Source organism: Peromyscus californicus, unplaced genomic scaffold, assembly GCF_007827085.1.
Source record: "Peromyscus californicus insignis strain IS unplaced genomic scaffold, ASM782708v3 Scaffold_2__1_contigs__length_46816999, whole genome shotgun sequence".
Lineage (NCBI taxonomy): Eukaryota > Metazoa > Chordata > Mammalia > Rodentia > Cricetidae > Peromyscus > Peromyscus californicus.
The window spans coordinates 752047-766486 of NW_026294540.1; the positions used below are offsets into that span (position 1 = coordinate 752047).

Below are 14440 nucleotides of genomic sequence, written 5' to 3' on the forward strand. Positions count from 1 at the left end.
TGCATAGCATTTAAAATACCATTAAAAGGACTGAAAATGTGGTTCAATGGCTAAAACATATAGGGTGCAAGCCTAAATGGCCTGAGCCTGATCCCCATAATCCACAGAAAAAGATGGATGCAGTGGTGTCCATCTGTAATCCTGGCATTTCTATGGTAAGATGGAAGATGAACATAAAACAGTGACTCCCACCAGACACAGTGGTGCACACCTTTAATCCCAGTACTTGGGAGGCAGAAGCACAGCTCCAGGCCAGCCTAGTCTACATAACAAGTTTCAGGCTAGACAGGGCTACACAGTAAAACCTTGTCTCAAAAAAAGAAAAATGACTCTCAAAAGTTGTCCTCTGACCTACACACACACACACACACACACACCCCATCAAATGTACACACCACATACACACACACTGAATAAACAAACATTTATTTTTTAAGGGCTAAGCTGGCATGAAGCTCATGTCTTTAATCCCAGGACTCGGGAGGCAGAGGTAGTTTGAAGCCAGCCCAGTCTACATAAAAAATTCCAGGCTAGCCAGGGCTACATGATGAAACCTTGTCTCAAAATAAATAAATAAATGAATGAATGAATGAATAAATAAATAAATAAATAGCCAGGGCTACATGATGAAACCTTGTCTCAAAATAAATAAATAAATAAGACCAATAATCAAGAAATGACCATACATTTATGAAAACTCTGAATGCCTCCTTCCTCACCAAGGTCCTCACTTTCAGAGCTGTGTGCTAACCTTTTCTTTATAGTGTCATCATTGACAGACTTTTCTCTAGTCTATCTCCAGAGTTCTGCTTTCTGCTGAGTTTTAAATTCGTGGCACAGCCCTCACTTACCCACAGAGCACTCTGGTTGATACTCCACATAGTCATTGCCCATAATGCTGACAAAGCATCTTTGGTTCTTTCTAGTCAGGGCAGTTACACACAATGCTACTTAAGAACATCACTATTACTGGCCGGTGGTGGCACATGCCTTTAATCCTAGCACTCAGAGGCAGAGGCAGGCGGATCTCTGTGAATTCAAGGCCAGCCTGGTCTACAGAGTAAGTTCCAGGACAGCCACAACTGCTTCACAGAGAAACTCTGTTTTGAAAAACCAAAACCAAAAACAAACAAACAAAAAAAAAACCCCAAAACATTACTATACCTATGTTCTGGTACATACAAAATTTCAAAAACTCCTCAGGCATACATTTCTGGGTCTGGGATGTGATTATCACTCATCTTTTCCAGCTGAAACAAAATGTTTTCTTATGTCTAGATCAAGCACACTCCTCTAAAAGAGGGTGAGACACACACACTCAAATGAACACATGCCATCCAACTTCATCTCTGGTCATCGAGTATGTTTAATTGTGAATCTGAATGGCTAAATTTGCACTGAACATATTAGTCATCTTTTCATATATTTGTAGGCACCCTTTACCTTCCACAGTCCCATTGTTCTTACATAGACAGGCCTCTGAATGACATATAAATACACTAATACATTGCATTCCTGCAAATACAAAGATTACACCTATAAATTTTCTTTTTATTTTGCTGTTGGTGTTTATATGTTTCAAGACAGGGTCTCACTATGTAGCTCTGACTGTTCTAGATTTTAATATGTAGACCAGACTGGACTCAAACTACCTCTGCCTCCCAAGTGCTGGAATTAAAGACATATGCCACTATACCTGACTGGATTTTCTGAAACTTTCTAAGTTAAGATTCATCTTCAGGGCCTGGAGAGATGGCTCTCAGCACTTAAGAGCCATGTTTTGGGCTCCTCTAGAGGATCCAAGTTCAATTCCCAGCACCCACATCAGGTGGTTCACAATCACCAGTAACACCAGTTCCAAAGACCAGACAGCCTCTGTACCACTGCAACACACATGGCATACATACACAGAGACATACATAAATAAAAGCAATAAAATTAAAACCCTTAAAAAAAAAGATTTATCTATCTTTAAGCTAATTATAATGAATTCACAAATAGTAGAATCAGGTTACTGCTCCCCACAAAAATGAATCATGCTCTTTGGGAAAATGGCTGATCTCAAGGCTAGATCAAGGAACAAAGAAGATGCACTTTATTTATGTGCTAAGTAGCTCCGCCTGGCCTAGAACTCACTGTGTAGACTAAGCTAGCCTCAAATTTGTAACAATTTCCCTGCCTCTTGATTCCTAAGTGTTGGAATTACAGAAATGAATCAGCACACACAGTACAGTAGATGAATCTTAAAACATTCTGTGCCATGAAGGGGTATGGAACATGTCAAAGTACACTACAGCCAGCTTGAAGAGACCTCAGGCAGTCAATTACAAACATCCTGGAAATCAAACCAAATGAGAGCTGTGGAAAAGGAACAGGTAGTTGCTTTGAAAGGAAAATGAGACCTCATGGTGAAAAAAGCAGACACAGTGACTAACATATGGGTTATACCAGAGTGTGAACCTGTTAAAACTCAGCAAACACTTCACAATGACAATAATGTGCTTCTTGTTATAAAGTATTCCACAATTTAAGGTAAGACACCATATTTAGACTCAAGAGAAATCACAAATCACATTAATAGGCACAGAAGCATCACTTGACAAAATTCAATATCCACGGATAAAGGAAATTTCCCCTAGCCTGAAAAAAAGACACCTACAAACTGATGGCGCTCATCCTGCAGAGGAAGTCCTAAGAACAACATTGTCTGGGTTTCCACTACTATAAGACACTATCACACTGACGTCCTGACCTGTACAGCATAAAAGAGCAAAGGATAAAGTTAAGACTCCAGGCTAGAGAGATGATGCAGTGGCTAATAGCACTGACTGCTCTTCCAGAGGACCCAGGTTCAATTCCCAGCACCTACATGGTGTCTCATAACCACCTGAACTCCAGTTCCAGGGGGGATCTAATGCCCTCTTCTGACCTCCATAGGCATTGCATGCACATGGTATACAGACATACATGCAGACAAAACACATAAAATAAAAATAAGTACATCTAAAAAAGAAATAGAAAGAGTAGGACTCTCTATTTGTAGACATGATTGTCTATGCAAAAAACCCCATGACACCTATAACAAAGCTCCAAAAAACAAATTAATGAGTGTAACAAGGGTGTAGAATATGGGTTAAAATAGCCAGCTGTATTTCTATGTTTGCAATGAACAGCTAGGAACTATTTTTAAATACTATTTATAACAACAAAAAAATGATATACTTAAATACAACTCTAACAAGTTAGACTACAACATTAGCATGCTGAAAATTACAAGCATCAATCAAGGAAACCAAAGATCTAATGCATGAAAAAGTCACATTCAAGACTGGAAGGACAGTACAGTATGGCTACCAGTTCTCCCCTAACTGGTTTTAACAGATGCAATGCAATCCCCGCCAAACCCCAGCAAAATATTAAGTCTACTCTGAAACGTATAGGAAAAGGGATAGGAAATACAAGGACCAAACAAAACAACAAAGAAAATAGAACCAAGGTGAGAATTTATGGTACCTGGGTCAGTGAGATGGCTCAGTGGGTAAAGGTGTCTTATGGCCAAGCCTGATGACCAAGACTGACCACCTAAACTCAATCTTCAGGATCATGGCAGAAGGAAAGAACAGACTCTTGCAAGTAATCCTCTGACATCCATCATGGTATGCACATGCCTGAATACAAATACACACACACACACACACACACACACACACACACACACACACACACACACGCGCGGGGATGGATGGATGGATGGATGGATGGATGGAGAGAGAGAGAGAGAGAGAGAGAGAGAGAGAGAGAGAGAGAGTGTCCTGGCACTAACACAATCAAACATCCATATGTAATAAACCCACAAACATCTGTCACACCACACAGAACTTCACTGAAATGGATTATAGGCCTAAATGTAAAATTCCTGAACTTCTAGGCATAAACACAGATCTCTGTGACTTGACTTGAGCAGAATTCTTAGGAATGATATCAGAAGCACAGTATACTACTACTCAGACTTTTGGCTGAGATCAAGTATAAGCACAATCGATTTTAAAAAATGTTACACTTCACCAAAATTTTAAATACTTGCTCTGCAAGTGATAGTCAAGAAAAAAAATTGCAACTAGCACAGTATTGTACCAAAAATTTGGCATCTATATCATGAAAAAAAAAAAAAAAAACTTCTAAATTCAACAACAAACCAACAACAAAATGAAAAAGAAATGAGTAAGATACAACATTTCATCAAAAAGACCTGCTAACAAACAGAAAAGATACCCAAGATCATCAGGCTAAAAACTGTCGCATACCTACCACTTCCTAGAAAATGGACTATAGCTCACACGGTGATGAAGTGGGGAGTGGGGAACACAACTCTCACACTACTACTGAGAACACAAAACCACCCAAAGGAAAAAAAAAAGGTTAGTCATCTCCTATAAAGCTAAGCCTACACTCCACATAGGACCCAATAACCTGACTCTGACTCACAGGTATTCATATGGATGAAATGAACACCCATGTACATACAAAATGCAATCTGTAAACAATTACAGCAGCTTTGTTTGTGAATCCCTGAAACAGAGATACTCAATTACCCAGCAAAGATAAAGGGTAAAACTGCTCCCTGAGAACACCACCAGGAGACAAGTCTACCTTGTGAAAACATAAGACTTCTTAGTGTCTTAAAGGTTTTGCAGAGAACACACGTTTGATTCCCAGTACCTGCTCACAACCATCTAACTCCAGTTCCAAAAGTTCTCGACGCCCTCTTCTGGTTTCCACAGGCACCAGGCGCAAGTGGCACACATAAATGAAACCTAATAAAAAAATTTTAAACATACCAGATTCTCCCCTGCTAAGAATGGAAGATGCCTGTCAAGAAGGGAGATAGATAGGAAAGGCAACCTGGATATGCTGTCTTCCTCCTAGGAAAGAATGGGTTAAGCCATCTCAATCTACAGATCTGTTGCCTTTGTTTCAATAAAGTATGAAGATTGCCACAGCCATGATGGATAAAAATTTTGTTCTCCAGTTTAGCCAAACTGTAAACAAATCTGCTTCCCTTTACCAAATTCTACTTCCTAATTTCTTTTGGAATACAGGGAACCTGTAAAGACAAGTTATAGACCCAAGTATCAGGAAGCAATAACAGTATTCGGCAATCAGAAAAAACTACAAGCTGACCAGAAAGGCACTCCGAGAGCACTTGCCAGAGGACATGAAAGGTCAGAGCATACAAGAGTGCATGAAGGACTGTTTAGTGGAAACAAAACCTTTTTTTTTTTAAACTGTGTTGGGAAGTACACAACTCTATGGTTGTGAACATTCACACAACTACAGACCAAAGAAAACTGAATGTTACTGATGTTACAAAACCAAAGAAGTATTTAAAGTGTCATGTAACTCACTGATTAAAATGGGTATCTACATATGAATGAATGTAACAAGAAGTGATTAGCTAATAAATGCAGAAGGAATATTGGAAATAGAAACCCCACTTTGGAGCTGATGTCAGGGGAAGAGGGAAGAGGACCAGAGGAGTTCAAGGTCTTCTTAGGATACATAGTGAGTATGAGACCAGCCTAGATTACTTAAGAAAAAAGGTCTTTTAAAAAAAAAGCAAGTCTTAGTGATTCATAACTATAATTCTACCAGCACTTGGGAAAAAGGTAGGAGAACTACTGTAAGTTTGAGGTCAACCTGAGCTATAGAATTAAGTTCCAAGTTAGTCTGGGTATAAAGTAAAACTCTGCCTCAAAAAGAAAGATAAGGGAAAGGCAAAAATAACTAAATAAGTAAGTAGATAAATAAATAAATGAATGAATCAAAAAGGTTAAGGCTGACGTGGTGGTGCACGCCGTTAATCCCAGCACTCAGGAAGCAGAGGCAGAAGGATCTCTGTGAGTTTGAGACCAGCCTGGTCTACAAATTGAGTTCTAGGACAGCCAGGGCTGTCACACAAAGAAATCCTGTCTCGAAAAACAAACAAACAAACAAACAAAATGATTAAAAATGAATAAATAAAAACAAGGGAAAGGAAGAAAAGGGAGATAGGGAGGGAATCCACTGTGGGTCTTTATAGCAGTAACCAATTCAAAATGATTCATCAATAGCTGTTTGAAATAGTGGGTTTGAGGATATTTACATAATTTATAGCCTCATCATTTACAGAAGGAGAATTAATATCCACTGAAGAAGCCTGGTGGACACCACTTCAGATGCTTCAAGTTAACATCACCAGTCGGTTCTAGGCAACACCATGGCCTGGTGACATGATACACTGAGACGGGCACACTGTCATTTCTGTGGTATTCCTTTAAAATCTACATGACTTGAACATGATACTAGGGCATGTCAAACAATCCCACACAACAAAACATTCCACAAAATGACTGCTCTGTATGTTTCAGAAACATCATCATCACAAAAGAGCAAGAAACCAGCCTAGATTAAAGAAAACCAAAGAGGCATGACAAGTAAGGAATACGGATATCCTGGACAAGGTCCAGGGCTAGGGAAAAAGCTGCAAAGGACCTCTGCAGGACCAGAGATGGAATCTGAATCTCAACTGCCAGTCATAAAGCAGTACCAGATTACTGTGGCATTTCCTGACTTGGAGGACCTGCCCTCTTCTACTAGTTAAAGCATTTAGGGATGAGGGTCATGATACCATATGGTACTGCATAATCCTGAGAATGAAATGTAACTGACCAAAAGCTAATAGCAATGAATCAGAAAAGGCACAGGAGCTTCCTGTATGACTATATGACTATAGCAACTTTCATATTTGAAATTATATTAAAATTAAAAACAAAAATATCACCAAGGACAAAACTACTTTCAGAAGCCAACACACTCTCTCCAAAGCTCCTAGAATTTAGCATGTGTGTGAATCCCAGGGTCACAAATGCATTCTGGTTTCCTCTACTAAGAAATCTCAGTCCTGATGACTGAGATTCACATCAACATTTCCTCCAGCTAAGAAAAATAACTACTATATCTTTCTACTTGTTCTGTTTTGCACTGTTTTCAAAATACAGGTAAAAGACACGAGAAAGAACAAACATTAAACACAGCACACAAGGAACCCTAAGCATACAATAACAGGACTTTGAATATTAGAGGACATGCACACTACAAGCTACCACCACATTGCAGGTCACAGAAAACAATGCAGTAAGGTCCGTGTTGTCATTCATTCATGCAACTGAATTTCAGAACTGTATATGCAGAAAGACTTTTACTGTTCAAAATAAGAAATGGGCTCTGGAAAAAAAAAATGCCGAAGAGCAAATAGTAAATTGAAGGTTAAAATATCTGGATGAAAGAAACGTTTGGGATGAGACTACAATTTAGAACCATCAAAAAGTACCTGAAACAGTTGCTGCTGGGATGAAAAAGCAGCAGAAACATTTGGCGGAAGCTGGGTTGCTATAGCAACGGGAGTCCCAGTCTGCCCATCCTTGCCTGTCACAACCTTTACCTGAGAGAAATATTTTGAGAAAAAAAGGTAACATAATTTTTAAGACTGCTCAAAATTATTAGAATTTCATTGCTGACAGCTCACTAATTTAGGTGCTTAAAAACAGAATGTTTTTTGCATCGAATTCTATAAAGGGACACTGAGCTAACTGACAGGTTCATAGCATAACAATCTAACAGCTGCCAATCTTCAGAACTCCAGTCTAGATCACAGGCAACATTTTTGATTCTGCAACTTCCAACTGTAAAATGAGAATGGCAGACACTCAGGTATCAGTGTCCCACAGCTGGTTTCTTGAAAGATCTGCACAGCTATAATGTTCTGTAGCCACCACATGGGTCACACAGAAAAGTTGTCTTTAGTAGAAGCTGTGAGAGGTTATGTGCTTCTTCAAAAGTACAGATAAGGAGGCTCAGCTTACAAACAACATTGGTAACAGATACAAACAGAACTCAGTTTCACTGTTCCATGGCACTAGTGGTGGTCCTCAAAAGCATTGATACTTTCTGAATAACAAAAATGGTCCAGCCTAGGTCCAGTGTTGAAGAAGACACAGAAGGCCAAGCCACACAGATACATCCACAGATGCTAGTGAGGACTCTGGAGCAAAGGCAAACCTTTGCTCACCAAAAGCAGGTTTCATTGCCAAAGGGCCGACAGCAGTTTAAATTATTTTAGCTCTATCATAAAACAAAGTAAGCTCCACCAACATAATAAACACTACACAAGACAAAGGCACAAAAGACAGTGCATCACAGTACAGGTTGCTAAGACCCCAGTATACCTCAGAGAACTGCAGAACTGCTGTGCTGTTGGGGGATTTACTGTGCAGCATTCTAGGAACCCAAAAAACAAACTGTCTACAAAAGCTTCTGTCTCAAGTATCACTCCATAGGTGTTTGCAAAGTTTGAGCTTAAAATACGATCTCACATCTAACACTACATCTAAAAATCTAAAAAAAATAAGTAAATTTCTTATAATCGTTTGACACTATCTATACTTTAATTGTGAACATTCCCCACAAGACACACCTAGTGATTTAAATCCCTTGTTTAAAAACCGTTTTTTTACGAACAGACCTACATAAACATATAGTGAAACCAGGAAGCCAGGGGAGGAGAGCTAAGCTTCACTGCACTGAGAGAACCTTTCGTGTGGGCTGCCAAAGGACTGGCAATAAGTAGTGTCATGCTGGCCAAGGACCACATGCACAGACAGGAGTGAGAAGCCTAGACAGCATAGCTGAGCTCTCTGCCCAGAACGGGTTCTGGTGCTCAGTGACAACACCTGGCCCTGAGAAGGCATCAGTCACAAACACAGTCCTTCATCTTCCTCCCCAGACAGCTACACTGAACAGCAGTTCCTCTACATGAAGGAAGAAGGAAAACACACACTTTACTCCTCTTTGGATCCTATGACACTCAAACCCTATATTACCCCAAGCTCACACATTTTCAGTCTACTGTTGCACACCATCTATTTTGCTTTATAAAGCCTTTCTAGACTACTGAACTGCTATTTCTTACCTCATCATTGATAACTTCAGATTTTTCTTCCTCCTCCTCTTCTTCCTCTTCCTCCTCTTCAATATCCAAATCATTCTGCCTAAGATAAGCTTGCAAAGGGGCATAGTGCTTCTTTTTAAAAGCCAAGAAATCCATCATGTTCCCCTGAAGATGTTGCAAGAAGAACAGTTCAATCAGGTACTCCTTGAAGACTTCCTTAAGTGCCTCCATCTCCTTGTAGTGGTAATCCAGGCACTGCTTCCTCATCTGGGCCATCTCCTGGGAGGCTGGAGGGATCTCCTCCAACTTCTTGGGAGCCTTCTTCATTCCTGAGCTTCCCATAGATGTGAGAGGCACACTGGAAAGGCCTGGAGGCATGGTGGTTCTGGACGGACTGGTGGGTGGTGGTGGGGATGTCATTCCAAATGCTGAAGGTCCCCCAACACCAGGGAGCAGAACACCTGGTGTCCTCTCAAACCCCAGAGATCTGTTCAGTGGCTGCCCCTGAAGCACCTGCTGCTGCTGCTGCTGTATCAACTGGCCCTGGATAATGCTGCTGATCTGGGGTGGCAGGCTGGCCGTGGTGATGTGGTTCGGGCTGGCCAGAGGTTGCAATCCAGTGCCACCTGCAGCTGCAGGACTCTGAGGCCCCAGATGGTGGATGGTACCTCCTGACTGTGCATGAGGTTGGGAGAGTCTCCGTTCTCGGACAGTGATGGGAGCTCCTGAATGCTGGAGTTGAACCTGGGCTCCCTGGGCCATCTGGGTCAGGCCCGGTGCCTCCTGAAATACAAAGTGACCACCACTTGAGGGGCTCAAGCTGATCTGCCTCACAAGCACACTGGCATCCACAAAGCCTCCAGTGGGGCTGCTGCTGCAGATGCCCAGCCCAGGGCCTGGAGCACCTGCACGAACATTCTGCAGGGCCTGCCCTGGCCCAGGGCTAGGCTGTGTGGGGCTTTGAGTCTGGACCTGTTGCGACAGGGGAGAAGTAACTTGAATGTACGATGGAGAGCCATGCTCAAAGCGCCTCTGCTGTGCACCAAACTGAAAACCTGGAGAGGTGGGGTTGGGCAGTGGCAGAGGGGCCAGTGTGATCTGCTGGTTTCCTCCCACAACAGGGCCAACATTCTGTAGTGTGATGTTCACATTCTGCCCGGCCACAGGACTTCTGCTCATTAGCTGCTGAATCTGGTACCCAGGGGACTGGGGTGCAGATGGGCTGGCTGATGGAGCAAAAGGCGCTGCAGGCGATGGGGGTAAGTTGGGATGGGCTGGCTGCTCCTCTTCACTCCCAGTGAAGGACCTAGACCTCTGGAGCTGATGCTGGACATTCTGAGGACCACTGCCATGGTGCATTATCACCTCCCTTTTCTATCCAATGTAATATTCCCCTAGAAAATCAAAATTAAAATCAAGACATTGGAAGGCAAATACAATCATTTGATTACCATTTAATACAATTACCACTTAGAAGCACTGAAACAGTACTTGAACATATGTTCCCACTGGTCTGATTCAAACGTGAGCTCTTCTTATTACTTTATAAAAAAGAACAGATGAGTGCCACCCTAATGAATGAAAAAAAAAAAAAGAACAGGTAGCCACTTACATGTTACCTATAACTCCCTTCCCCATCTCTTTTCCTCCACCCAAGATTCCAAAGGAAAGAAGACCAAGGGAAGAAGGGTGCCCTAGCCCCTGCTATCATATAGAAGTAGAAAGCCAAGAAGTGGTTAAGTCCAATAAGAAAGAACTATGACCTAAGAACTATGGCACTACACAGCACATTCAGCCCAAAGGGACAGTGGCTATTTTGTAAATGACTCTGTGACATCTGCCACAGTGCCAAAGAACCCTTCTCTGTATAAGTAGCTCTTGGGATTCACTAGTTTAGCCAGGCCTTATATACCAAACAGCTACATCTGCCTCCCAAGAACAGACCAGAGTAACACTGTTGACCCAAAGAAGCAAGCTGAGGGCAAAGAGTATGTTCCCATTAAGAGACCACCAGTCTCCAAGCACAAGTCAACATTGTCATCACCTTGGTGAGGAGAGCTCAACTGGTGATGACTATACATGGTTCCCAAGGTCAACTCTGTATGGCAACAAAAGGGTCCCCTACAGCATAACGAAAAGGAAGGCTAAGCTGAGATGACTACAGACAGTGAGGAAAGAGCAGAAGAGACTTGGGGAGGAAAGCAGGCTTCAGAAGGAAAGAGAAGACAGAGCAGGGAAGCACAATTCAGGTGTCAGACCTGCCCCTCAGCCTACCATGGTGGACCACAAACACAGAATATCTTCTTCCTCAGAAGAAACAATGGTGCAAATCCATAGCACCTGACATTCAGCTCAGAGCTAAGTTACAAGAGGAAACACAGGACAGTGCCCCAAGTCATGGCACTGAAGGTAAAGGCACACCTGCTACCAAGCCTCAGGATCTGAGCTCAATCCCCAGGTGGTGGAAGGAGAAAGCCAACTCCCCCAAGTTGTCCGCTTACCATTCATACACACACATCACAGCACATGCATGCACACACATAAGTATTTAATTAATTTAAGGGCATATTTTTGCCACCAAGATAAGCAGCAGCCTCATCTCAAGGCTATTACTGCTTATCTCTATCAGAAAATGAAAAAGAAATGAAGCCATGTGCTGTGGGACGTCTTTCTGTATGCATTGAATATGTTTTGCTCTAATTGGTTGATAAATAAAGCTGTTTGGCCAATGGTGAGGCAGAATAAGGTTAGTTGGTACATTCAAACTGAAGATGGAGATGAAGAAGGGTGGAGTCACAGCAGAAGCTGCAAGCCATGGCCAGGAGAAGCAAGATGTGAAAGAACAGGTAATGCCATGAAGCCACATGGCAAAACATAGATTAATAATAAAAATGGGTTGAATTAAGTTATAAGAGCTAGTTAATAATGAGCCTGAGCCATAGGTCATACAGTTTGTAATTAATATAAGCCTCTGTGTGTTTACTTGGGACCGGGTAGCCGCGGGGACTGGGTGGGACACTGGAAAACTTCCAGCTACATCCATGAACCTGAAAAAGTTACAAAATTTGCACGACTTTCAAATAAAAAATGTATCATCAAGCCAGGAGTGGTGGCACACACCAGCAACCAGGAGTGAACCAGGAATGCTGATGCAAGTTCAAGGACATAGAGTAACTACACACCAAGATCCTATCTCAAAAAAGAAATGGGACCAGAAAAAAAAAGAAAAAAGCCAGGCAGTTGTGGTGCATGCCTTTAATCCCAGCACTCGGGAGGCAGAGGCAGGAGAATATCTAAATTCAAGGCCAGTCTGGTCTACAAGGCGAGTTCTAGAACAGCCAGGGCTACACAGAGAAATCTTGTATTATGGGATATTTGTACACTGTGTGAAGGTGTATTGCTGCAACTGGTGTAATAAAAAGCTGAACGGCCAATAACTAGGCAGGAAGTATAGGGAGGATTTCCAGGGAAAGAAAGGAAGAAGAGGAGGAATTTAGGCACACAGGGAGTCACCATACAGACATGGAAAGGAGACAGGAGGTACAAGATGGAGGAGAGGTCATGCCATGTGGCAGAACATAGATTAAAAAATATGGGTTAATTTGAGTTATAAGAGCTAGTTGAGACAATCCTAAACTGAGACAATCTTAAACTAAAGGCTGGGCTTTCATAATTAATGTAAGTCTCCATGTTGTTATTTGTGGGCTGGTGGTCCCACTGAAAAAGCATATTACAACCCTGTTTTGAAAAATAAAAAGAAAGAAAAGAAAAGAAATGGGGCAAGGGGAAATGGATGAGAATATGAATCACTTATGAATATACAGGGAGAGCTTTCAGTCACAACTATACTTTCAAAACAAGCTATGATTACTGCAACTGTTTGGTGAAAAGTTTACCAAAGGGCTTAGTCCCCAGCTGGTAGCACAATTGGAGGTAGTGGAAACCTGAAGATGGGACCTAGATGGAGGAAGTAGGTCACTGAGAGTGTGGTATGAGGGTATGTCTTTTCTTCTCCCAAGACAGAGTTTCCCTGTATGCCCTGGCTATTCTGGAACTCTGCCTCCCAAGTGCTGGAATTAAGAGATGTAAGGGTATGTTTTATCCTAAATCCCTTCCTGCCTCATTCATCTGCTCCTGATAGCCAATGAAGTGAGCAGCTTTGTTCCTCCACACCCTACCCTCCCTGCTGCTCTGTCTCAATCGCCACTCAGAAACAATGGACTTATGAAACCATGGACTGAACCTGAAACACAAGCCAAAATCAATCTCTCTACTTTTAAGTTAATTTTTTCAGAGTAATAGAAAGCTAATTAGTAAAAGTTTATGATCTTTTGAACAAGTATTATGGGGGTCACAAAAACAGAAAAGCATATATAAAGTATATAAGGATGATCTCCCTAGAAAAATCCCAAAAAGTCAGTCAAGTGATGGTGGCACACACCTTTAACCACAGCACTCAGAAGGCAGAGGCAGGCGGATTTCTGCTGTGGAATAATCCTTCTGTACACTGTGAATATGTATTACTCGCACTGGTTAATAAAGAACTGACTGGCCAGTAGCTAGGCATAAAGTATAGGCGGGACAACCAAACTAAGGATGCTGGGATGAAGAAGAGCAGTCAGTGGAGTCACCAGGAGACATAGAGGGAGCAAGACATGCTGAAGAACAGGTAAAGCCACAAACCAATACATAGGTTAATAGAAATGGGTTAATTTAAGTTGTAAGAACTAGTTAGAAATAAGCCTCAGCCATCGGCTGAGCATTTACAATTAAGTCTCTGAGTGATTATTTGGGAACGGCTGCCAGCACAGGAAAACTCTGACTACAGACCTCTAAGAGTTTGAGGACAGCCTGGTCTACAGAGCAAGTTCCAGAACAGCCAATGCTACAAAAAGAACCCTGTCTTGAAAAACAAACAAACAAACAGGGCTGGAGAGATGGCTCAGAGGTTAAAAGCACTAACTGCTCTTCCAAGGACCAGGGTTCAATTTCCAGCACCCACATGGCAGCTCACAACTGTCTAACTCCAGTACCAGGGGACCCAACACCCTTGGCAAAACACCACTGCACATAAAATAAAAAAGAAAGCCGGGCGGTGGTGGCGCACACCTTTAATCCCAGCACTCGGGAGGCAGAGCCAGGCGGATCTCTGTGAGTTCGAGGCCAGCCTGGACTACCAAGTGAGTTCCAGGAAAGGCACAAAGCTACACAGAGAAACCCTGTCTCGAAAAACCAAAAAAAAAAAAAAAAAAAGAAAAGAAAAATGAACAAAAAAGAACAAAACAAAAATCCCAGAATGTCAAGGTAACAAAACAAAGGAGCAGAAAGAAACCCCTTCACATACAGAAATTCATAATCTGGATGGGGTGGCCATGACCATGATCTCAGCTATCAGGAGACTGGGGCAAAGGGGGTGTGAATGCAAGGCAGCTCCAAAGAGATAGTGCCCCAGCT

General features: G+C 42.0%; 1 protein-coding gene across 14 annotated transcripts in view; it reads right to left on the reverse strand.

Moving 5' to 3' along the window:
• Window positions 1-14440, reverse strand: part of Ep400 (E1A binding protein p400) — a 109537-nt gene that overhangs the window by 81878 nt on the left and 13219 nt on the right. For 9 of the 14 annotated variants that reach the window (XM_052754884.1, XM_052754890.1, XM_052754888.1 and 6 more), the window contains exons 2-3: window positions 9008-10380; window positions 7370-7480 (exon numbers count right to left, since the gene is read on the reverse strand). In XM_052754884.1, the coding sequence (XP_052610844.1) occupies window positions 7370-7480; window positions 9008-10345 (1449 nt within the window). In that variant the 5' untranslated portion in view covers window positions 10346-10380. The remainder of the gene's footprint in view (window positions 1-7369; window positions 7481-9007; window positions 10381-14440) is intronic. The other 5 variants (XM_052754892.1, XM_052754889.1, XM_052754891.1 and 2 more) reach the window with 1 other exon arrangement.